Source organism: Periplaneta americana, chromosome 9 (genome assembly GCF_040183065.1).
Source record: "Periplaneta americana isolate PAMFEO1 chromosome 9, P.americana_PAMFEO1_priV1, whole genome shotgun sequence".
Lineage (NCBI taxonomy): Eukaryota > Metazoa > Arthropoda > Insecta > Blattodea > Blattidae > Periplaneta > Periplaneta americana.
The window spans coordinates 109,383,429-109,410,221 of NC_091125.1; the positions used below are offsets into that span (position 1 = coordinate 109,383,429).

A 26,793-nucleotide genomic window follows, 5' to 3' on the forward strand; every position below is an offset into this window, starting at 1 on the left:
GCTGATTCACACAAGTATGACGTTGAAAACTGCAGTTCTAAATGCCTTTATTAGTTTATTTGGCACAATCTACTTATTTGACAAAGCATTTTCGCATATAAGGCATTCGGGATTTTGTCTATATTCACCTCTACGCCACGTAAAACCATATTGCAAATATTCATCACTATATTTACGAAACACAGTAGGTACGTTTTTTGTGAACCCTGAAGGGAATCTTCGCTCACATTATTTGAATTAGCAATTCTTTCATCTAACCCAGAATTGATTAAGATTGTCTTTTTCGAATTAAAAATTTGTCAATGATAAAATCTAAATAAAGCACTTTTAATGAAAATGGTCGCACTATCACCCGCTCACACGTAGGCTATATCCTAGATCATTATATACTCAGATTGCTCGGCCTTATAGGCTTTGACGGTAACAACTTTTGTCAGGTTTACTATGCTGCCGTCTAGTTACATAAAGAGTCACGTCATAACTCCCATTTGAATTGCATTAGCGACTGTACTGCCATCTCGTGTTCGTTTACGGTGGACGGGTGGCGATCCTGGCGGTTGTTCTCTTCAAAGTGCTACCGATTTTAACATAGGCATGATCTATCTGTTATATATATGATCTAGGGCTATATACTGAAACTGATCAATGTGTTCTGACGATTCTAAAACTCTGTTTATTACTAAGTAGGATGAGTAAACGAATTACTAAGGATTGTTGCAAGTGTTCACTTTCTTTCGAATTATCGCCAGACAGAAAAATTAAACAACATTGTTGCAGTGTTCACGTTTCATTGGTAAGGTCTGTCTCGAAATAAAATGTGTCATACCAAAGACTTAGTTGTAAATAAAAAAATTAGTTGTAAAGAGACTTTCTGGATGGCATAAAATTTATTTTTCAATTTCAAAATTTCACGACACATTCCATGGGGCTGCGCGACACACCGGTTGGGAACCCCTGGCTTAACCTGTGCCCGTTTACAGTGTTTTTCTTGTCTCTAGTCTCGGCCGTTGTTACGTAAACCAGCTGATTACTCCTCATCAAAGGGAACATGGCTTCCTGTTAGATTCTGCAGTGATTAATGTTACTCCGGGAGTTGTCCTCAGGGTTCTTGGGATTTTCCAACTATTTTCTCTCCACTAGTATTACACCATCGCCATTTCGTCTCGTCATTAAAGTATATAATCATCAATTTAAAAATATTAAGTAATGAACTGCACACCAATTGTCTTAACTTTGTCTTTCTCATACAAAAATGATTATGAATGTTAGTTTTGAATGAGTTTTGAAAACAAATTGTTAATGACGAGACTGCACACCCTTAACTTCTAAATCTTATATTGCATGTATCAAAAATTATAAACTCTTTGAAGGAGTTTATTAGACCCTACTAAACATAAAACAGGTTCTAAAAATTAAATGCAGAAAATTGAAAGAAATGAACAATCGAAAACCCAATCACAGTATACAGAGTGTTTCCGGGCTGGTGTTACAAACTTTCAGGGATGATGGCAAAGGGCACATGTATCAATTTGAGATAAGTAACCCTGGTCCGGAAATGACTGAGTCGAAAGTTATAAGCAAACATATTTGTGTGAAAATGAAATTGTAATTTGGCACCACGTGCTCTTCTTCCCTTAACCTTTGGAACAGTCGTAGAGAGATGGTATGGGCCGGTTGTTTCCTATGTGGGTACTTGACCGATACAATATGTGAGCTTGTCTACTGTTCCCATTGGCTCATCCGTATTAGAAAATCATGTCTGCATATTTCACTCTCGTGTACTCCTCCATTTCACTAGGACTGATCGACTGGACACTGCAACTTGTACACATGCACTGCTGTCTACAGACGTGCATATCAGGACCGACCATGTCCGTTACACATTACGCTATCTGCATTGCTTTAGTGTAGTTTCCTGTCCCCATCCCTCAGACAGCGCACTGAATGGAATATAATAAGTAGACAAAGTAAATAACGTCAGATGAATACAGTATGTGTAAGCTGTACAGATAAATACACATAAATAAGGTGTACAGAGGAATAAAATTATTTCATTTCTACAGAAATATTTTTGCTTGTAACTTTCGACTCGGTCATTTCCGGACCAGGGTTCCTATCTCAAATTGATACATGTGCCCTTCGCCATCATCCCTGAAAGTTTGTAACACCACCTCGGAAACACCCTGTATATTTGTATTTTTTTATATTAAATAAATTAATATTGTATACTTGAACATTGTAATTGGATTTATCCTATAGGCCTACATGTTAACATTTTGAAATGAATGATGGATGGATGGATAGATGCATGAATGAATGAATGAATGAATGAATGAATGAATTTTATTTTTTTATTTTATTGGGTTGTTTTACGACGCTGTATCAACATCTAGGTTATTTAGCGTCTGAATGAAATGAAGGTGATAATGCCGGTGAAATGAGTCCGTGGTCCAGCACCGAAAGTTACCCAGCATTTTCTCGTATTGGGTTGAGAGAAAACCGCGGAAAACCCCTCAACCGGGTAACTTGCCCCGACCGGGATTCGAACCCGGGACACCTGGTTTCGCGGCCAGATGCGCTGACCGGGAATGAATGAATGAATGAATGAATGAATGAATGAATTGGTGGGGATGGATGGATGAGTGAGTGGGTGGATGGATAGATGGATGGATGAATGGACGAATGCATGAATGAATGAATTAATTAACAACTTCAATGAATGTAGGTTCATCCAGATTTGAGGTCTGGCTTCCTGGAAACTCAATACCTACGTTACTAAATATATTTCACTTCGCTCCATGAAGGAAGCAGGTTTCGTAGCGTTTCAACTAACAAAAATGTCTATTGCACTCGAAAGTTGAGCGTGGGCTGGTCCGGTGGCCTCGGACAGACGTGACCTTGCGCCTCTGTACCATAGAATATGACATTTGAACAGTACCGAATGTGCGGTGTGACGTATGTGCTGTGCGAAATACATTGTATCAAAGTTTTTAATATCTGATTATGTAATGCTGAAGACATGTGACTTTCAGATTTCCAATTTACTGCATCATAGTTATCTGGCCTTGTCTATTTTGGATCTTTAGTCAGTGTGTAGGCCTATTATTCATCTGCTGCCATTCCAGTTTTTCACGGACCTCACCTCATTCAGATATTGGCAACAAATTTAGTGATCCTTCTTCAGCTCTTGTCCTAGCCTAGAGAGTGGAACAAACTGTTATCCATACAACGAATCAATTGCAGCCATAAGGCATCTGAGTTGTTGACAAATGCCGTCTATATCTTACCAAATGCATAACATCATCTTCTGTGCATGGACACTAACTATTGTACAGGGTGTTGTATGTTGAAACGACAGAACCATTTTCTTGCAGTGCATTCTCCGATGGCATTCTCCCCGTACACGACACATGTTTCGAGCCGCCTCCGCTGCCTTTGCCCCTCTATTAACTCAAATAGAAGAATATGTCGTAAGTGTTCGTTCGGCCTAATTCATTTAACTTTGATTTTTACAAATTACGTTTGCAGCATTTGAAATATTCGCCATGGTGGCATGCAAACAAAAAACTTTGGTTCTCAATTATTCAAACAATAGTTATCGATAGTTGAACATCGATAGTTTCATTTATCGAACTGCTACTTCCGTTGATCTTTTCTTAGGAGATATATTAAATGGCGGTATCTATTCTTTTCACTTGAGACTCCATCTTCTTTGGCCCACAAGTAGCACAAAGTTTCTTCACATCAGCAAAGTTCGAAGTGTATTTACAAACACAACACTGCAAATTACAAATGACAAACAATAAACAATCTCCTAACAACGCAGTATTGTGATGAACAAAAACGAACTTATCCATCAACCTGATAGTCCGAAATCCTAGTTATCCACAAAGTATTATTAATTCTATAGGATATAAGAACTCATCTCATAGTTCGAAATACTGATTACCTTCAAAGTATTAGTTAGTACTCGGCCTGGATAGCGTAGTTGGTATAGCGCTGGTCTTCTATGCTCAAGGTTGCGGGTTCGATCCCAGCCCAGGCCGATGGCATTTAAGTGTGTTTAAATGCGACAGGCTCATATCAGTAGATTTACTGGCATGTAAAGGAACTCCTGAGGGACAAAATTCCGGCACACCGGAGACGCTGATATAACCTCTGCAGTTGCAAACTTTCTTAAATAAACCGTACTTACTTACTTACTGGCTTTTAAGGAACCCGGAGGTTCATTGCCGCCCTCACATGAGCCCGCCATTCGTCCCTATCCTGAGCAAGATTAATCCAGTCTTTACCATCATATCCTACCTCCCTCAAATCTATTTTAATATTAAATAAACCATAATTTACAAAAAATTCAAAGTATTAGTTCTTTAGCATCAAAGAACTTACGTCATAGATAATGGATTCTTGGGGCTGAGAGGACGTGGTCTACTGTATTGCATCACTTATTTTCATATTCGTATACCTACTGTCCATATTTCATTAGAGGATTCCTGCACGGGGAGTATGGTCCTTTCGGGGGAACAACATTTTTACTAATTCTACTAGCCGGCTTATATCATGAATGAAATCAAGGATCATTAGAATGAGCATCATAGGATAGTAGTTAAATATAACATTTGGGTTGCATTCAAAAAGTATTGATTATTCAATCTATCTTAAATAAGAAGCAATTAATTGCAATCAGTTTCGACCTAAGAGGAGAGAGTAAGCCAGTAACTCAGCGTTCTTGAAGGAGCAGGTGGATGGGAGTGATGTCACTGGCCGACTGGGACAATCAAGGTTCAGTCAATGGCCGGCCTGTTCCGTGTCTGGGATAGGTTATAAGAGTGGGGGGATAACTCACATTCCTTGCTCGGATCTTCTCGTTAAATTCGCACTATAGTAGTAATATCGACTAGCGTAGAGCATTACAGGCACTATGTTCAGTTCAAATTTGTCGAGTATGATGAAGATCGATATTCACCAATGTTCGTTTTGCAGGAGGAGATCCGTCGTGTTTGTTCCACATTGTTATAAAACTATTCGCTATCCTCCACTCCCACCCCTTCATGTTTTAACCGCTTAAGAACTTTACCACAGATCTCCCGATTAGTTTTCATATGAAATAAGACGAAGTTTGTAATATCTTGGTTGCCTCTCTCATGTTCTAACATTGCAGGAAACTAGTATCGACATATCAATTGGTCATGGAAAGTGACTTTCTTAAATGCTTGATAAAATGTATAAAAAAAAAAACAAGTCCACTATTGCAGTATTGTTTAAAAAACCGGACACCCTCGGACATATTTATCAGTAGCGGCTGTTGGATAAACTGTGTGTGCTACAATTTATGCAATATTACCTTTTTCACATATGAGAATGGTGCTTACTGTTATAGACCTACGTTATATATTATAACCGAAAGAAAATTATTTATATTTCTGTTCCGTGATTAGTTTTGAAACCTTTACTGATACTTTCAATTCTACCACTCGAGAAAGCGAGAATTCTGCTAAGAGAGCGAACTTGGCTTCCTTACCCTGTTGGTACTTTAAATTTGGTAACTTATTCCTCGTCAGTCTACAACATAATATAGCCTTAATTTATTTCTGTGCTGATAGATTTTTTTTTAAAGACAGGTTTGATTTTAACCTCTTATGTATTTATCTTGCCAATAAAGCAATAGGACATTCATCAAATTAATTGTCTGCACAGTACTTGCCGGCAACCTATAAGTTATTTTATTCTTGGAAACTGTCCGGGTTCGAGTTCCGGTTAGGCCTCTGGTACTTTTCTTTGAAAAATGCATAGTGAAACTTGCTGCGTACAAGGTCGTAGTTTGAATTTTTCTCGGCGTTCTCCCGTTTCCCCGCGTTACGTATCAACATAATTTCGTCCGATCTCCGTTCCACATATATAGTGTAGGTTGGTAATGCGCCTATCTGGAGAGCAAGCGCAGTAGATTTACTATAGGCATCCGACAAGGAAAACTCAGTGCGCAGAAACCAGCGGGCGTGACTATCTCGAGCAGATGGCGTATGCTCCCGTTTCCAGCATGCTCTCACGCCTATTGAAGGGTAAGAGGGGTATAGCATGTGCGCCGCGAGGAATCCGAGTTGAGTTTTGCTTGTAGGATACCTATAACAAGCAAACATTCTCATGCGGGCAGATAAAAAAGCTAATTTCTTTCTTCCACCATGTTAATAATATCAAAACAAGTGCTCGTACGAATTTTGCCCACTCGAGCGCAATTACGAGGGACGTAAAAAATAAGTTTTCCTGAGGCTGTTTACAGAAAGAAAACACAATTTCATTGGAAACATGTTTTGGAACAAATAGGCTACAACAACTGTTGAACTATTTTTCAACGTATTTCTGAAGTGGAATTGAGGCATTTATCGTACCATGAGATCGACAAAGAGGTGCAGACGGTTGACACACATTAGTTCCGATCCGAGGCGGCAGACTTCTACGACATAGGGATACAAAAATGATTCCATGATGTGACAAACGTCTCAATTTCGTGGGGAATATGTTGAAAAAATAGATCAATAATTTTTGTATCTGTTCCAATAAATCTTTCCATGAAACTGTGTTTCCTATCTGTAAACGGCCCTAGGGAAACTTATTTTTTACGTCCCTCGTAATTGCGCTCGAGTGGGCAAAATTCTACGAGCACTTGTTTTGATATTATTAACATGGTGGAAGAAAAAAATAACTCTTCCATGTTTGCTTTTAAATCGCAGTGTTGCATCGTAGTGAGCTCTCTTACATAGACATACATACATACATACATACATACATACATACATACATACATACATACATACATACATACATACATACATACATACATACATACGTAGGCCTCGTTGGTGCAGTTGGTATAGCGCTGGCCTTCTATACCTGAGGTTGCGGGTTCAATCCCGAGCGAGCTCGATGGCATTTAAGTGTGCTTAAATGCGACAGGCTCATGTCAGTAGATTTACTGGCATGTAAAAAAACTCCTGCGGGACAAAATTCCGGCACACCGGCGACGCTGATATAAAGCTACGGTTTATGTACAGCGATCATCGTCGGGCGCACATCGCTGGCGATTGTCGCCTGGAGTTGCTAGCAATTAAAATGAATGTGCACGGTTTCTGTACAGCGACGATCGCCAACGTAGATCGTTGGACGGGACGCAGATCGCTGGAAGTTGCTTCTGAAGCAAATTCAGGACGCACATCGCCGCATACATGTTCAATAATCGATATTTAGAGAAGGCCATGTAGAAATATTGAATCGAGTTACGGCAGCAAAACAAATGAGAATTGACAGCGATGTACGCTGATAAAGAAACCACTTCCTGACGATCATCGCCAGCGTTTATAATCGCAGGCGATGTGCGTCCGGCGATGATCGCCGTGAACAAACCGTAGCTTAACCTTGGCAGTTGCGAGCGTCGTTGAATAGAACATAACATTTTACGTACGTACATACATACATACATACATACATACATACACACATACACACATACATACATACATACATACATACATACATACATACATACATACATACATACATACATACATACATACATACATACATACATACATACATACATACATACATACATACATACATACATACATACATACATACATTCTACAAAATTTCTGTTAAGTTTCACCGAAAATAAATGTAAGTTTGTTTTAAATTTTAATTACATTTTTAAAACTAGTTTAACAAGTTTACAAAATGTGCGCTGTAAGTTAAGACAAAAGCTCACAGAATATTGTTCAGAAATTTATTTATAACATTTTGAAAATGTATTCCTTATTTTCCAGTAATTAAATAACCATCAGCAACCAGCATCAGCATGGGCCTGAAAAATCTTCAGTTAATTTTCGATAATCCACAACGGACATATTATTCAGGACAGACTGTATCTGGACGGCTCGTAGTTGCGTTAGATTCGCCTAAAAATTTACGCAGTAAGTATGATGTTACGGATTTTGTTTGAGAATGTTCATTGTTTTTGAAAACTACTTGAAGTCATTTCTGTTACAGTGTATGAATGAATGAATGAATGAATGAATGAATGAATGAATGAATGAATGAATGAATGAATGAATGAATGAATGGAATTGCAAGTAGTATTTAAAATTTCATCTAGAGTTCTAGACTTTGTCTTAAGTGTAGTGTACTACAGTGCCATGAGGAACGGTATCGAATAGTATAGTAGAGTAATAGTGTAATAAGTCACAGTATTAATATGGATCTAATAAAATAATAGTGTAGTGTAGTTTTAACAATATAGAACAGCAAGTGTAGTATATCAATAGCATAGTGTAGTATATGCCTAGTAATAGTATGTTTAGTCAGCAATCCGAAGAGTGGTTAGAACCTCAGTCATAAGTGACACCAATAAGACATCACTCATTAGGCAATTAAACTAGGAAATAATGATGTAAGATGGCCAGTTGCTTTCTCCCTTCATTGCGTAACTGTGACTAGTAACATAGTTCACTAATCAGACTTGAAATGTGTACGACTGTTCTTCCTCTGACAGATATCGTCGTATATAGTAAAAGCATAGTATAGTGATAGTGTAGTTTAGTAGTAGTAGTAGTAGTAGTATATTAATAGTGTATTATTGTAATAGTAATATAATAATAGTAATACCGTACAGTAATAGCGTAGTATAATAATAGTGTAGTAGTACATTAAGAATACAGTATAGTAACAGTGTAGTATAGTAATAATAGGTCTATAGAATAGTATTGGTCCAGTATAATGATACTAGTATAATATAGTATTTAAGTAAAATTTAATTATAGTAATTATAGTATCGGTATAGCAATAATATAGTTTAGTAATGGTGTAGTATAGTAATAATACAGTATATTAACAGTATAATATAGGCCTAGTAATATTATAATACGGTAATGGTATTAACTTACAGTCATATTATAGTAATAGTGTTATTTATATCTGTATTAGTACAGATAATTAATTAATGTTAATTAATGTATTATGTTATTGTCACGCGTCGTAGCGTCGTTGTCTAAAGGTACTTATCCACGGAACTAGTTTTCTGTCCATTGCAATGAATTTCCTGCGCAAGGTCACTATCGCACCGTGTAAACTACACAGTGAGCTGCTAGATAGCAGACTTGCAGAGGCTAATGAGGAAAAAGCGCACAAATGGCTTCTGACTTGCGATGCGATCCTTGCGCCGGCCGTGTAGGCCTACTGTACACAGCGTTAAGGAAAGTCTGGCGCTACTTCCTTCTGGCATGATCAAGTTAGATAATATTGCAGCTGACGCAACAAGTCTTCTGTAAGGTGCTAGATATTCCATTGTTTATTAAGAAAAACTGTAGAAGAAATAGAAAATACTCTGAGTATTGATATAAATGATAATATATATTGTGTTATTTATATAATGTAGGACCTAAATCTTCATTTATTATAGTAAATGATTATAATGAATGCTTAAAAGTGTCGCATATTTTTATATGAGGTGGTATAGTTGTAAACTAGAAAAAAAATTCCTATAAACATGTGTCCGGAAACAAATAGCTGTCGAGTTATGGCCCATGTTATGTATCATATTTATGATTTACATCAACACACTCCCAGGTCCAGGCGTTCAGCCTCTCTCTGAGCGCTACTGCGTGTTTAACCCTCAATGGGAGAGATAATATTTTCTATGGTGCGTGCAATTGCGGGAGTAGGATGAGACAGATACCTATAGGTTGCTCAAGCTAACACGAATCGCCCAGCCCTGCATTAACCCATTAATACTAAAATATTCTGAGGTTGATATAGGGCCTATAATGTGTAGGAATGGTTTTGATATTAATAATAATTAATAATTTATTTATTTAATCTGGCAGAGCTAAAGCCAGTAGGCCTTCTCTTCCGCCCAGCCAGACTCTAATTCTAATTGAATACAATTCCTTACATAGTTATTACATTAATATCTAGACCATAAAACAACATGAAAGTAAATAATGAAAGTTGGATAAGTAATGTTAGTGTGACAATAATAAACATTTGTAATAAATAGTTATAATAATAATAATAATAATAATAATAATAATAATAATAATAATAATAATAATAATAACAATAATAACAATAATAATAATAATAATAATAATAATAATAAGATAATTTAGATATTTATCTGTGATATATATAACCATTGAACATTGAGAAATCTGAAACAGCTATTATTGTTAACAAGAATTGTTAGAAAAATATTTCGTTAGCCTATTCTTAAATTGGTTTGATGTCTGACAGTCCCTGACATTATTCGGTAGAGAATTCTAAAGTCGAGGAACAGCCACAGTGAAAGAAGACGAAAATGAGGATGTTCGGTGGGAGGGAATGGATAATATTGAGGAGTGTTGTGATCGTGTGTCTAGGTTATGATGGGTGGATAAATTTTGAAAACGAGACGCAAGATAGACAGGAGTGGAGAAATGCAATATGTGAAAGAGAAGGGAAAGAATTGGCATAGATTATAATCAAGAATATTTCTTATTTTATTGAACATTTTGTCTTACATTTTTACTTTATTTGTTTAAGGTCAAAATGGAAAAATAATTACAATGAACACGTGAACTAGTAAGGCTACACTGTGATTGTCAGCGCTACAAGGTCAAGTAGAACGCTCTTGCGCCAGAGAATCTAGCGCGAATTTCATAGCGACATGTAAACATGTGCTGCAAGATCTTCCTGAGAGCTTCTAGCGCTATACAAAAAATTGCAAATAGCGTGCTATTCTGGCCATGTGTGTAAACGCGATGGCGCTCTATATAGGCCTAACTAGCATCATAGATGAGTACCTTTAGGCGTGCCTAGGACTCGCGTTACTGAATACGCGCTAGTTTGAGTTCTCGTGAAATTTCTGCCAGTTTATGGGACCAATGCCCACGTAGCATCGTGATAATTGTGGGGAGCTGCGATTGGTAGCGAAATTCGGTTTTGGAAACCAGCTATAACAGCTAAGGGAAATCACGATACCTTCATTCTTGTTGGATGACAGTTCACCTCAGCTAAGACACGTGGACGTGAGGCCAGCAGCCGGCTGGTCAGCTTTGGCCCTTCATGGGCTGTTCGTGCCACGGACGGATTAATATTAGCATAGTATTATACTTTATATTCAAATGTATACATGAAATTGAAAACGTAATGAGTGATTTAAAACGTTTTATGATTATCTTACAACATATCATCCAACTTAATACACCATTTATTGTTTTTGCAGGCATCATTATCAAATTCAAAGGTGAGGCCGAATGTAAATGGGAAGAAACAAGAACAGTGGAAAGAGACGGGAAGTCGGAGACAGAAACTGATTACTATAGAGGATATGAACTCTATTTTGAGAATCGTGTCAAAGTGTTTGGAGGTTCTAGTAAGTTAATATCCTATGATAAGAAATGAATCTTATAAATGATGCAAACATCAATAATTATAACTGGTTTATGAAATTTAAAGTGGAAACTGAAGGAAATTGAAGACTTGTCCCTAAATATAACTATGGCAGCCGCCATAGTAGCACAGTTGGCAAAGATCTGGCATAAGATGACCATGGATCCGAGTTCATATTCCAGCAATGACGGAGTTGTATTAATGGTGGACATAGTCCGGGATTCTTCCAGTTTTCTTTCGTAATTCCACCAACGCAATGCATTTTCTTTATAACTCCGTGTCGAAAAACATGGCACCTCTTGTGTTTGTAGGACGCCGAATCGATCTTCCCCCTTGATGGGTAGGTCTATTCCTCGCGGTTTGTCTAAAGATTGGTAGATGACAGTAGTGGTGGACTGCAAAAGATCTGCAAAAGAGCCACTAGAGCCTCCAGGTTACTCTCTCCACCTGACGGGGTTATGACTCAGAGTAGATCTATGAGGTACGCAGACCACCATCAGAGGTATGATGGTATGTGTTGTGTGACGAATAGTGGTGTCGGCTTAGCTTGCAACAAAATCAGCATAGAACTAATTCCATACCGGGTGCACAAAAAGCCTACTTGAGCAGAAATGCTTAGAGACGCTTTATGTCCTGCCCGTTAAGCACTTCTATTATATTTCTAAATCTAATTGCATGTGACTTATAATTTATCAAGAATAATATGTCGGTCACCTATTCAAATTGTACACTTCAAAAGTATTTTTTTCGTGAAATATCTCACTTCATTGAAGAGTATTTTCGAATACATTTCAATACATAAACATTTAAAAGCGTGCACTATAATCTTCGAAATATATTCTCGTCACTATTAATGTGAAAAAAAAGAATATATTTGCCACTACTGTTGGGAGTCTTTTTTTTTCATTCAGAACAGGTCGACATTTAACATTGTTAGAAAACTCAAAATTTTAAATAGTTTTAATTCTGAAACTACTTGTATTGTAAAACTTAAGTTCCATTACCTATCACTTATAAAACAGAATAATAAGACTTTTTTTTCAAATATGAAATGAATTAGTATTTTGTGGTTATTTAATATAGTTGTTACTTTTGACACACATTCAAATAAATATTCTATCGCCTATTGTTATTTTTCTCACTATTCTGTCAATTATTTAGCAGTTTCTCTTCAAACTACTTGGCATAGATAATGATTCGCACAAGGAAGCAGCACAACGTTATTCCTGAACAGAAACTGAATCCAAAGTATTTTTCTCAACATTTGAGTGCGTGACGTACTTTTTCGAAAAAGTTGGCATTTAATTTTGAGCTATGTGACAACACCATGTTACGAAATCGCTAAGAAATGTGACTTGAAATTCATAACACTAATGCAGAAACTAGTAAGTTTGGTCTAGACTGGAAAACCGTGTACTCTTGAAGAAATGAAAATTCAAGTTTGAGGGTCCGAATCCAAAATTTACTATTTGAGAACAAATGACAAACACATAACATAACTGTAGATTACGAATTATAGTACAGTAACTCTACTTTAAATTTAGGTAACCAATAGCACGTGAACGAAGTAAATAGTATTAAAATGGAATGAAATATCCTCATTTCGAATTGTCAACTTAAAGTTTCAATTCTTAAAGCGCACTTGACACCCCTATATCAAGAGTACTTAGCTTCTTCGTTAGTGTTATGAGCAGGCTTCGAAACTTTGGACCAGATACAATAAGTTTACTGTGCATGCACTATAGGTTGTTGACTCGCTGCAGGTAGATAGAGATGTGTTGAGGTAACAACGTTACTATTTAGAGTAGAGTAGGGTAGTATGGGGAAACACACATATGTACATTCTGAAAGTAAATATACATTACACACTGATAATGTCAAAAGGATGTGAAAAGCATTTATTCTCCTGTCTTTTATAAGTATTTGTGTTTAATTATACACAGTGTTAATGGTGGAAATAAGCATGTAGCAATTTTAATTGTTTCATTTATCCTATTGTTCGTCTTTAGGAACTGCAGTTACAGTACCGAATTGCAATGTACCTACTACAAGATACATTCTCAGTGTCTCAAACGTAAATCTTTTTCGGTTATCTGCCAAAGTTTGTACTGTAGAAAGCTGCGCTTTACGTCGCATGACGTGATAGGAGAAAAACGAAAAAACCGAACATCATTGCAGTCTCTAAGAGACAGTCCTTTATTCTCGGGTGACTCTATGTCCACTAATTTGGTGTTTATGTTACACAATGTTCCATATCCGTTATTTTTGCATAAAATTGATTTCCACTTCTGTTTTACACATTCAGTAACCGGTGTACTTGATATCTCATTAATTCTCTGCATCATTTTCTAAATTAATTTGAGGGCTTCCGGCATCTCTTGCTCTGACTTTTCTAACCGTGTAATAGTTTCAGACACAGTTTGTATGAAAACCAAATTATTCGTCAGAACCTTCAAATCCAGAGCGTTTTCCTTTGCGTATTTGTTGACATTCATTCTACAGCATTCCCACCCACTGTACGCTTTACCAGTATACTCAGTACGCCGTTATGCGGATTTCCCACTGAACTGCTCTATTGGGTCCGAAGTCTCGAAGCCTGGTTATGAGTCTCACGTGATGATTAATTTGGAGAGCTACGATAGATAGCGAAATCCAATTTTCGAAAACCAACAATAACGGCTGGGGGGATCACACAATACCTCCATTCTGGGTCGACGATTTTTTACCTTTGCTGATGTACGTGGACGTGAGGTCAGCAACCGGCCCTTCATGGGCTGTTGCGCCACGGATTGCTATTATTATAAGACTCGAGTAACATTTTCTAGTGAACTTGTTACACAGCTTTGTCACAGCGCTCAAGATGAAATGCCACTTTTTCTGAAAAATATGAATAACTTAAGTATCAACCATATTATATGACAAAAAAATTTTCGTCGCAGTAGTATTTTGCTGTTCTCTTGCACAAATTACAGACCATTCTGTAAGTGTACTTACAGGATAATATAAGTAAGACATATATATATATTGACATGGTGAAGGCAGTATAATTTGGACATTTGTAAAGTGTTAAAAAGTCTTTCATTGTAAAAGACATGCATTTGCTCTTCTTCTCTATAATAGAATGTTTTTCTTACTATGCTTATTTCTTAAAATTTCAATGCATTATTTTTACAGATGAAACAGAAACACTGCCAGCCGGGGAGTACTGTTATCAATTCAATATGATACTCCCAAATAATCTGCCCTCATCTTTCGAAGGAAAATATGGCTACATACGCTATACAGTCAAAGCTACTCTGGATCGTCCATGGAAATTTGACCATGACGTCAAAGCTGCTTTCACAGTTTTATCACATGTGGATCTCAACTCAGATCCACAAAACAGGGTGAGATTTTGTAAGGGATTTTCTCTTTTCAGAACAGAGTTTTAACGACCTTGCAAAAGTCTTCAGAAAACTAACAACTATGTCAGAAGCGGGTTTTATATTTTCCTCGTTCGACACCGGAAACTGCTGCTGCCTCATAATTTCTGCAGAGAAATATGTCCGCGAAGCAGAAAATCTAAATCAGGAAATAACCAGTTATTTTGCCTAAAGCTCTCTCATATAATGACTTGGTTATTTTACGCGAAGAAAATCTACTACATAGAGCCATAAAATGAAACAATATATCTCCAAAATATTTAATACAGGATAATCATATGTTGATTTACCCATAGCACTCCAGACCGGTTAGTACAACTGGTTGCCAGTTGCATATGACCTATTGGGTGAGATGTGGGACGGGAGTTAGATGCATAGCTTATCATCTATTGAAGATGACACTCTTAGTTGTTACAGTACGATTATGTAGTCCTGACAGTCGCCGGCAATGCGCACATGGGTCAGGCGAGTCCATTTAGTTGCGCCAAGGGGTGTTTGGGTTAGTCACTCGCTTGTCTTCGGAGCAATCGGATGTCATACGTGCGGTAGAGCGATATGTTTCTAATACAGTTAAGTTATACTGCATTCCTTTACCGACCGCTCGCCCTTAACTCTACTCCTAAGCTCTCCCCATTACTCCTATTACTTCCTCTCTTTCGCTTCGCCGGGCTGTCAGGACTAAATAATCGGACTGTACAATGTGTTGTACATTCTTTGGGTATGGGTTAGAACAGATATGTTGCTTTGGAAAATTTATTTTTCAAGAAGGAACCCTAAAAAATATTACAGTGAATAAATTCCACATATCTCCTCTTAATAAAGTAGTTATTTCAGTAGTTGTATAATGCTGTATGTACTCGTAAGCTACTAGGAAATCCAGATGGAGGTTGTTAAGTTTTTAGACGTAAGCGAATTTCATAATTTACATACGAATGTCTTAATTACCATTATAGGCAAAATGCATACGACTGTTTTTGTTCGACCATGATATTTAAGTTATGAGTCTTCACAAGTATCTTACTTTGCTACTTTAGTGATAATGAAATGGTGAACACACGTGTATTTTCAGCGTGTTCTCGATTATTTCAATAGATGGCACGAGTGTGAGTGTTTTTTCAGCGTGTTCCCGTGTAGTGCAACAGATGGCAGGCGTGTACGCCGTATTTATTGATTTTTTTGCAGGGCTTGGTATGGAGATTTTAACCTCAAAAAACACATTAAAACACAGGAAATTAACTCAATTTATTAGAATATTAAAATGAATAATATTTTATTTTAAATACATGTTGTTAACTGTGCAGTTTGTGAAATTTATCTGGGGAATGGCTCCCAGTAGAATATTTGAAGTTGGGTTAATGTTTATTTGAGTGATTCGATCAATGTCACTTTCAAAACTCGCGCCTGCCGTTTTGGATTGGTGCTTTCAAGGCTTGCGGCATGTTGCGTGTACGATATTAATCAATATCGCATATGTTTACTTGGAAATCGATAGTTGCAATAACATAGTGAATAGCAGTACTTTAATGTATGTCATTAAGATTTAGTTACGTCACGTGTAATAAGTGTATTACTGTATCGTCGAGCAAAAAATAATATTCCGCATTGATCGTGACATTATATGTTTTGGAAATCACTACAATTCTTAATACATCCCAAAGATTGAAGTCTGTTTCTCTGCTATTTCTATGCTCGAAACATTTTAAGAGAGGCAGAAGAAAGGGATATTCCCACTTGTTTTGATTGAATTTTAGTTTCTTAGGAGGAAGTGGTGAACCCATATTTTGTCCATAATAAAATACCTCTCATCTCTTTGGAAATAACTGTACAATCTCAAGGCAACATTTCACCCTTTCCCACTTTCGATCAACAATAAATGCTTTAGGAATCCACATGATATCGAATAGGCTCTACTATTCGTATAGATAAGGCTTGAAAATTTCTGTCAAAAATATTAAACAACAACATTAAAGACCCAAAAATTCAGTTGGTCATGAAATATTTTATCATTTGTGGTGGATTAAAATCTTATCAACCACACCCTTTTCACACGTGTCATTTAAAGACACCCATTTTAATTAGGTCGTCCACTCGTCCGTCGAGATTAAAAGGGGAATATTAATAGTTTCATACCTGTAATACTGTTTTCTTCATTACCAGAGAAAAATGCGCAACAGTTTCATTTCTTTAAAATGTTTTCAGGAACCATTCAAAGCTGAAGACAGTAAGATGTTTTGCTGCTGTTGCTGTGAATCGGGACCTCTAACTCTAGCAACACATCTTCCTACAAGAGGATTTGTGCCTGGACAAAGTATTCCTATGACAATAGAAATAGACAATGCTAGCAATGTAAGAATTTACGGAGTATCCTGCGAACTTATCAAGGTTAGTATATTTTATGCCACATTTAGACTTTTCTTATACTCTTAGTCTACAAAGTAACATTACGAAACTTGTATCAAGGTGCAAGTAGTTCATTTTCAGTGGATTAATTTTATTTAAAACTAAGCGTATTCTTATTGAAACAAAAAAAAACTTTGAGTAAAAGCTATTTTGGGCATATGCTTGTATGAGCTTTTATTTACTTTGTTTTTTTTTATGTAAGAAACATTGCTCAATGTTTTCCCATCAATGTCATTTTAAATTTGAGAAAAAGGAAGAAGTGTCAGGAAACCGTGAACAGTATGTAATACTATACGAATATTATTTCGGCCATAAATGCAAGCATAGCCAATGCACATTGAACAGGTACGTATATTGTCGTGGTGAAGCAAGCATTGTCTAGGCTTTCACTTTTCGGACTGGTTTCCCCCCACGTTTTCAGGGATACTCCGTAATAATTAATCCACCCTCCATCATGGACACTGTCTTTAACACTATGTATATTTTGCTCAACGAAGGCATTCTTGACGCAAGTCACAACGCTTTAAATTTCGAAAACCATGCGACAAATTGTGTCATGTCCATTCTATGCTCATCATAATACTTCTTTCTACGTCATACCATGAGTCAGTATAGCAGATATCTAGACGTTGTGCAGAATGTTATGCCATTTTACTGTTATCTTTTAGATTCCACTATCTCTTCGTAAAACATCCGCGCGCTTATTCTACCTACCGGTACTCTAATTTTCACGCCATTTAATGAAACCTCTTACCGGTACATTAATTTATGAATTACAGTTTCTTTGGTATTGTATTATGAAATTCGAATGTTTTATGATATTTTCATTGACATTTTCTACATAAGTAGGCCTACATATGTCGCACTTAAGTATTTTGTAAAAATTCTTTCCGCAGAAGACCTATAGGTTTATAAAATATGTTCATTGGCCTCTTTTTAACAGTAAACTGACAGAGACTGCTTCCTTACAGTTAGAGCCCGAACTATACTTTGTTCCATAATGTCTGACAGGCGACGTAAACGTTGCCGACAGAGGAGGAGAGAAGTATAACTGCTATTCAACCAATGGTAGAGGCCTCATTCCACGTTTGCCTTGAAGTTGGGCGGGGGTATAATGCTTCAGACCGCCAACTTCAAGACAAGCGTGAAATGAGACCTCTACCATTGGTTGAATAGAAATTATACTTCTCTCCTCCCCTGACGGCAATGTTTACGTCGCCTGTCAGACATTATGGAACGAAGTATAGACAGGGGATGAGATATGGCTACCACTATATTTATTTTTTCATGCCCGTCTCTTGATACATTGTGAGACTACTATGAAATGTCTGAGTTTTTTACATTATATTCCTTATGTAAAAGAGATTAAATGTATCGATGAAGCAAATCATAGAGAAAAAAGAGCGTAGTCGTGAAGCCTAAACATGTATAGACAGTGGATGCGGGATGACTTAAGGAAAAGCGAAGTTGTTTCGTATCAGAGTATATGGCACTTGCCGCGCCGTCCGTCTTTTGTGTACCTGGCGAGTACAGCAGCGTACAAAACGAATGAACCCCGATCTGTTCATAGTAACATTGCAACGCAATGTGTGCAGTTGTGTTATCCTGCGCAAGTATTTAGTACGCGTTAAATATGTTGTGCTGATTCATTCATAATGGCAAAACGTTAAATTCGCTCAGAGATACGAAATGCAATTAAGAAGTATGAGAGTGACATTTTATGTATTAACGAAGACAATATCATGTGTAATGTTTGTAAAATTGAAATAAAAACCAGAACAACTCAGGCTATAGAGAAACATTGCAACAGTACATCGCACAGGAAATGCGTTGAAATGAAATCTGAGGAACCATCATCATCATCATCATCATCATCATCATCATCATTTAGTTGTGCAGGTCTAACGACACGTGCAACATGATGCTCAGTATAAATGTTCCTCTAAAGAAATTGAGTGATCCCCATTTTAGAGGTTTTCTTCAGAAATTCTCTCGATACAAAAACTGTTTAAGTGATAGGCGAAGACGATTCAGCTTCGACAACTTACGAGAATATACCGTCGTTTACTGCAACGCTGGTAATTGCATCAATGATGACGAGGACTGAACCTTGCGATGTATGTACTACAGTACGTTATTTTTCTTTTCCTTCTGACTGTACGGAGATACAGTAGCATGTTGATGCTGTCTGTTTACGTTTAAAACCTGTTCAGCCAATGGTCTGAATGAATGAAAAAATGTAACATATAGTAAATGTGCACTTACATTCAACGATGTCATCCCGCATCCACTGTCTGCTCATGTAGATTTTTCATACTTTTGTGTCCAAAATAATAATAATTGTTCTTTTCATCCTTATGAGTTCGAAGCACTTGTAAAACTGAAATGTTTATATAAATTATGCTCTAACTGCCAATTTGTAAAAATAAATAACAAGAAATCAATGAAATTAATGTTAGTGCTTCCATAGTATTTGACTATTAGAAATTATATTTTATTGGCATTCTTCAACTGCTACATCAGGCCTACATTTCCAAATATTTTTATTGACAGATTGTTACGTACTATTCCCAACATCCTCGCAGATCTAAAGAAGACCGTGTTACCGTCACTAGTATGAACTTAGATGGAGCCGTGGAAGAAAATGGTTCAAAGACCTGGTGTAAGAAAATGGACATACCTCCATTGCCGCCTTCACAACTCCGTGAATGCAGTGTTATCGATTTGGAATATAGTTTGAAGGTAAGATTTAATACTGTACAGTGACTGGAATAATGTTATGAACTTATGAGTTTAAATGAGAGCGCTCTTCAGCATTAACTCTGATTTAGTCTGAAAATCGCATCTGATGTCTCCGTCATTATCGCGGATAACGAGAATTGTCTGTATATAATTTCCAACCTGTAATGCTGCCAACATCATAAAATAATTTAAGTTTCTAAACGTGTGAAATGCGTGACTTTATTATTATTTTTTTGTAATGCTTTGTTAAATTTGACTTAATTAACTTATAGTCAGGATCAGCTTACTTAATATCCTAAGGGTGAAACCTAACCATATTTCCCCTATTACTACATATGCTAGTGAATTATAGTGATTTTCTAGCTCTTAGGTTGAATTTTCTTTTACCAACTTCGTTTCGAATTTCGGGTAATGACAAATACTACAACTGATAGTTATTTTCTAACTGTTATGTTGGCAGTAATAATTTCGGTTTTCAGTATAGGAAACTGATGAAAATGCATACTGTAAGGAAATAAATTTTTAGGTTAGGTCTCATGAATCGTAAACTATTTATTTCAAAGCAATAAATTTAATGTCAGACAAAATACAATTTAATATTAGATCATACTAATCCTAATGACTAACATAATAAGCGAGAAGTCCAGGAAGAAAACGTATTATTTCATAAATTATTGAATCAATTAGGAAACACCTCGCAACATAAAGATGAGATGTGGTAAATATAAGCAATACATTGTTATTGTTAATAATATATTATTACCATTAATAATAATAATAATAATAATAATAATATTATTATTATTATTATTATTATTATTATTATTATTATTATTATTATTATTTCAGTACGTAGCATTGTCATTTCACCCTCTTTGGTGGTATCTGGTATCAGTTGGCAAGACTGATGAGATGGCCATATTAGACTTTTATTAATTACACTTATGTAATCTTCACTATACATTTCAGATAAAAGCAAAACCAGAAGGAATGCACAATGACTTAAAAAATAGCTTCCGCATTACTATCGGCACCATTCCACTATGGCAGACACCAGCAGTTCCACAGCCTGCCACGACTCCATACGTACCTCCTCTTGAAATGGCCGGGGGATTCACTACGATGCCTCAAGCGGATCCATGCTTCGAGCCGAGTGCGCCTCCATACCCTGATTTGCGTAAGTTTGTTATATGAATATTCACTTTCCAATTATCTTTAGCCTTTTACCAATAAATCCAAACATGTCCAACTTAAAGTTTTCTCGGACGACGATTATTTATTTGAAGACGTTATCATAGTATTTAATAATTATTATAATCGAATGTCAGTGGTTGTAATTTCTGCGTTAAACCGTGAAAGCATTGTTTTTAAGTTGGTTATTTAACGACGCTGTATCAACTACTGGGTCATTCAGCGTCGATGAAATTCGTGATAGTGAGATGGTATTAGGCGAGATGAGGCCGAGGATTCGCCATTGATTACCTGAGATTTGCCTTACGGTTGGGGAAAATCTCGGAAAAAACTCAATCATTTAATCAGCCCGAGCACAACTCCGGATCGGAAGGCAAGCGCTTTAGACGACTGATCTACGCCGGTGTTACCACCCTTGTTTTTTCAATAACAACATATCTGTGGCCAAGTATGAAAGGTAAATCGTTCTACGCTTAATTTAATTTATATTGACTTTCATTTACGCCAAAAATTTTAAGTTAGAAAAAACTGGAATCTACCAATTAAATAAACGATTTCTCTTACTCTCCCTATTTCCGTAACGTAATGTAACCTAAACTAACCTAACCTAAAAGACGCAACTGTTAAATATTAGTAGAACAAAAATTTCAGGCATGCAGTGAAATTTTTTCGTTTTCAAGATTTTTAAAAAGTAGGCTATCATTCGTCTTTTTATTAATCATAAAAGCAAATTATAATAGTTATATGACATGTAAATACAGTATGTACTCTTCATTTCATAGACCTATCGTCTATCACAACAAAATTCAAGTTAACGAGAAATCGAAACGTACCAAGTAAACAATCTCTTTCTCACTCTCGTTGTATAGGGTAATAGAAAGAAAGTAAGCTATGCATTTACCCAAGTTCTAACCTAATCTCACGTAATGTAACCAAATCAAACCTAATTGAACTCAAAGAAAGATGCTCCTGGTAAGTGTTAGCGGCATAACAGGAGTTTAGATTAGGCTAAAACACAAGCTTTAGATTTAGGATTGTACTTTTCGTTTTCATGATTTAGAATTAGTAATATTAAAATTAAGTAAGAAACGTAAATATGCACACTTGAGGTAAAATTCAAAGTTAAAAAGAATCAGAACCTACCAAGTAAACGATCGGCTTCTACTTACTTTACATTATTGAAATAAGAACTATGTATAGTAGTGGCAAAAAAAAAAACCGGACCGACACTTGTAGCTGATTTCAGAGCCTTGTTCACTCCAGAGCACGATAGACTGGTAAATAAGACTTTCATGGTTCGAATCCTGCCTGGGAAGGAAACTTTTTTTTTTGTTCCTTATTCAAATTTATCCCCAATACTTTTGGATTGCTGGTAAAATCCATGTTCTTGGAATAATAAGTTAATTAAGTAGTAAAATATCGCTGCAATCGAAAAGTATTGGGAATAAATTTGAATAAGAAACAAAAAAAAGTTTCCTTCCCAGGCAGGATTCGAACCACGAAAGTCTTATTTACCAGTCTATCGTGCTTTGGAGTGAACAAGCTCTGAAATCAGCTATAAGGGTCGGTCCGGTTTTTTTGCCACTACTGTACACTGTACACTGACTAACCTAATCCAACCCAATCCAGCCTCGTTCAACCTAATCCAACAGAATAGTGACGCTACTATTTCAATGATGATTGTAGATCTTCATTGCTTTCCATTGCTAAATACAGAACACTCGGGCAGTTTAGATTTGCTAGTTTTGATTTTGATGACTTGAAGAGACACGAAACATTATTATATTTTTATTTAAAACAAATACAGAATGATGTCAGAAATGTGTAGTAAACTATTCCACTTTCATTATATCAGAATTTCAAATTACAAAAATTGAGATCTGTCACTAAACAGTCATTGATTCTTAGACTCTTCTGATGTGGCACGTAATTCCATTTCTAAGTAGTGGCGTCTGGAGATAATCACCTCCTACAATGGAACGATATTCGTGTTTGATAATTAATGAAGTTGGATTTTAACGTAGACTATAAGCCGCTAGTAATCTTGATCTTCTCAGTTAGGGGACCCCGACTTTACTTCCCTAAATAGCCCCATAAAGGTCTGTACAAACCTAAATCCACAGGCAAATCTCCTCGTGAATGGCCAAAAAGTATTGAGGCTTTCGGCATTGAGGTAAATCTCCAGATTTCAGCGGCTGCTTGAATTTTTCAGACTGTAGCACTAGCGATAGAAGAAGTAAACATAGAAACAAACGATACTACGATCATGTGGTCGAGAGAAGCTTGACAAGCAGCTTAACCACTCAACTACCGAGACTACGGCAATAATCTGGAATCTTAAAACAGAATTTATAATATAGTTCATTTCTGTCGTTTTTAAAGTCTGTCTACTTCTGAGAGTTTCTGTTTTTGTTCTTACATTGCACATTAAAACTACTCTCACATATCTACTTTCATTGTAGTCTGAACAAAATTTGCTGCAGGTTGCGTTCAGGCATTCCGTTATTCTAGCCGCTTATAGGCTTTGGTGTTTTATTTCTAATATTGTGTCCATTACTTATTATTCCTGCTTCTAAATATCAACTCCTGTCTTAAATTTTACCAATCATAATTTACATCTAAAGAATTTTTTTGACTAAATTCTTACTAATCGAATATTAAAAATTCTTTCGTCTTCCACCTCCTCCACCTTATCACCATTATCATCATCAATCACCGGCGTAGCTCAGGCGATAGGCGTGTTTGCCTAATGATCTAGTGTTACACTCGGGCGCGGGTTCGATTCCCGTTTGGGCTCATTACCGAGATTTTCCTCAATCATAAGGCGAATCCTCGACCTAATCTCGCCAAATACTATCTAGCTACCAACAATTCTATCGACGCTAAATAACTCAGTAGTTGATACAGCGTCGTTAAATAACCAAGTAAAAAATAATAATCATCATCATAATCATCATCATCGTCGTCGTCATCGACATCATGGTATAAGCCACTCATCCTGTCCCATTTTCACTTATCACTCTGTCGTAGCCTTAGTCTTGGGTTTTCTAATATCCTGTTGTTGTGGTTTGTGGTAGAGTACGAGCTTCTTTCTTCCTTTATCTCTTGTCTTTACCGCATCTGTGTTTCAAGCGCTAGCGCTTTGAAATTTGTGATGAACAAAACAGACGCGTAGAGGGCTTTTCTCGGAGTACTCTCATTTCCTCTTTCATTCCACAAACACTCTCTACCTCTTCCTCATTTCATCTGTCACCTGCAATAGTTAGGCTAAGGTGAAATCTTGGTTGTAATATAGGCTACGTGCCTTCCATTCTGAATCAGGATTTAAGGACTTGGGATTGTGGGATCTGGAGTTTATCAGATGGGACCTTGTTCTGTCAGGCAGAACGGCCCGCCTGTCAGCGTCAGATTCACGAATGCCATCCGGACTACCTGGCGGACTGATCCAGTCATGCCTTGTAGAGAGCACAATGGGGCAATATGAACTCTAAGTTCACGCATCCAATTCCGGTTCAGCTCTAGAAAAACCAGCCAGTCAGACCCATGCCTTTGAAAGCCTGATATTTAGGCCTAAATTTATTGAATTTATTTTGTACTATAGAGTTTGATATTAATGTCTTTATTAAGTACATTGATTGCCTTGAACATACACTTCTGACATTAAATATAGGAATTTCATTTTCGTTATTTCCAGCTTTCTTTTATTAATTATAATTAACAATAATTTATCTAGATCAGCGTCCGTCATTACGAAACGGAATGACGTCAGGGCAAGGATTGACTATGCGGGCAGAATGGAGAGGGCAGCGAGCCATCAGTAGGTACTGTAGCGGTGGGGATGCAATTGCAGTTATGAAAATAATTAAATTTCATCACAGATGTAATTCATCCGACTACTCTCTACAAAGTTTCTCCAGTCCATGCACTGCCCAGATCATGGTGCATAATACTGGGCTATTAGTACGCAGGAAATGGGCAAAAAAATCCCGTTACAGGATATCAGTAAATATTTTCACTAATGGTTAATTTAATTAATTTGAGTCTGTTTCATTTTAAGTACTATGTTAATATCATTTAACGAAAGACGGAGTACAATTCACTGTAACAAAGTTCAGTAGTATCAGCAACTTTTCCTAATATATATTTTGCAATGAAGCACACGTGTGTAAGTACATGAACTAAAGTTAAGTTATATTTTATTTTATAACATAAAATGAAAGGGGAAAGTAAAAATCTGAAATGCAGTATTCAGATTTATTCAGCTTTCATTTCAACCCTAGCCTATCGTTCAGTAATTGGTTTCATACACGTAAATACCAGTATTAGACTTTCAAATCACTTTTAAGATTAATATGAACAATATGAGAAAGATCGGTTCTTTTCGTTCGAGCTCTGCCCGTTGAAGCGAAACAAGAATGCAAGAGGGCAAGCTGAGGTGACGTCAGAGGTCAACGAGTTGATGATCACTGATCTAGATTATAAAAAGCTTACTTACTTACAAATGGCTTTTAAGGAACCCGGAGGTTCATTGCCGCCCTCACATAAGCCCGCCATCAGTCCCTATCCTGAGCAAGATTAAACCAGTCCCTACCATCATATCCCACCTCCCTCAAATCCATTTTAATATTATCCTCCCATCTACGTCTCGGCCTTCCCAAAGGTCTTTTTCCCTCCGGTCTCCCAACTAACACTCTATATGCATTTCTGGATTCGCCCATACGTGCTACATGCCCTGCCCATCTCAAACGTCTGGATTTAATGTTCCTAATTATGTCAGGTGAAGAATACAATGCGTACAATAAAAAGCTATCATTAAGAAAAATGTTTAAGTTTTATTTATTGTTAGATTACCTTTGTGAAACTTCCTGGTGGTTGCTCATTTCTTCATTGTTAATTTTAATATGCTAATATTGTGAATGAATGTTTTTTTGTGTGTTACAGCTCCTCCAACGTACGAGGAAAGTACTTTTGGCACAACAAATATTAGTGATTCCGGCGACAACAAATATTTATTCGGAGAAAGTGCTTACAGCCCACGATATCCAACATATTCCTTACAAGCTGCTTCTTCGAGTAATGTAGCAATTGGCTGGGCGGCTCCTCCGAAGTATGAAGATGCTGCAACGAAGTAAACGGCAATCTCAGAAGGAAGAGATTATTGAGTGCTTTAACATGGAAGGCAATGTGTCATAAAATAAAAAAGTAGACTAATAACTGTCATGTATCTGGACATGTTAATCGTCGTAGCATGCAGATATGATGCCTCCTCGAGGAGTGAGAGAATATGAGAGAAACTGTCCAAAACTGAATGTGTGGAGCGGCCTCACGCATTATTGGACCATTCTTCTTTGCAGAAAATTCACTGACCTCTGCTGCATGCATGGATATGCCAGAACAGTTCGTGCTACCTCAGCTTCAGGAACTTCAACCAACCATCTAAGTACATTCAACAAGATGGGGTGCCTTCACATTGTACTCTGGTTGTTACACAACTTCTTGATAACCATTTCCTTGGACGATAGATACGCCAAATGGGCCAGTTGCACGGTGACCAGATTTGAACCCCTTACACATTTTATCTTGTGGCCTTGTACAAGGTCTGAATCCTGTTATGGATCTT

The 26,793-nt window shown here is 36.8% G+C and overlaps 1 protein-coding gene across 2 annotated transcripts in view; it reads left to right on the plus strand.

Annotated features, from left to right (window-relative positions):
* The window catches only part of LOC138706377 (arrestin domain-containing protein 17-like), a 46,173-nt gene extending 19,722 nt beyond the window's left edge, over nucleotides 1-26,451 (plus strand). The window contains exons 1-8 of one of the 2 annotated variants that reach the window (XM_069835584.1): nucleotides 7,562-7,671; nucleotides 7,818-7,964; nucleotides 11,252-11,401; nucleotides 14,593-14,804; nucleotides 17,040-17,222; nucleotides 19,794-19,982; nucleotides 20,952-21,159; nucleotides 26,115-26,451. In XM_069835584.1, the coding sequence (XP_069691685.1) occupies nucleotides 7,850-7,964; nucleotides 11,252-11,401; nucleotides 14,593-14,804; nucleotides 17,040-17,222; nucleotides 19,794-19,982; nucleotides 20,952-21,159; nucleotides 26,115-26,305 (1,248 nt within the window). In that variant the 5' untranslated portion in view covers nucleotides 7,562-7,671; nucleotides 7,818-7,849 and the 3' untranslated portion in view covers nucleotides 26,306-26,451. Of the gene's footprint in view, nucleotides 1-7,561; nucleotides 7,672-7,817; nucleotides 7,965-11,251; nucleotides 11,402-14,592; nucleotides 14,805-17,039; nucleotides 17,223-19,793; nucleotides 19,983-20,951; nucleotides 21,160-26,114 lie in introns of those variants that run through there. The other variant, XM_069835583.1, reaches the window with a different exon arrangement.
* Nucleotides 26,452-26,793: the final 342 nt, after the last annotated feature.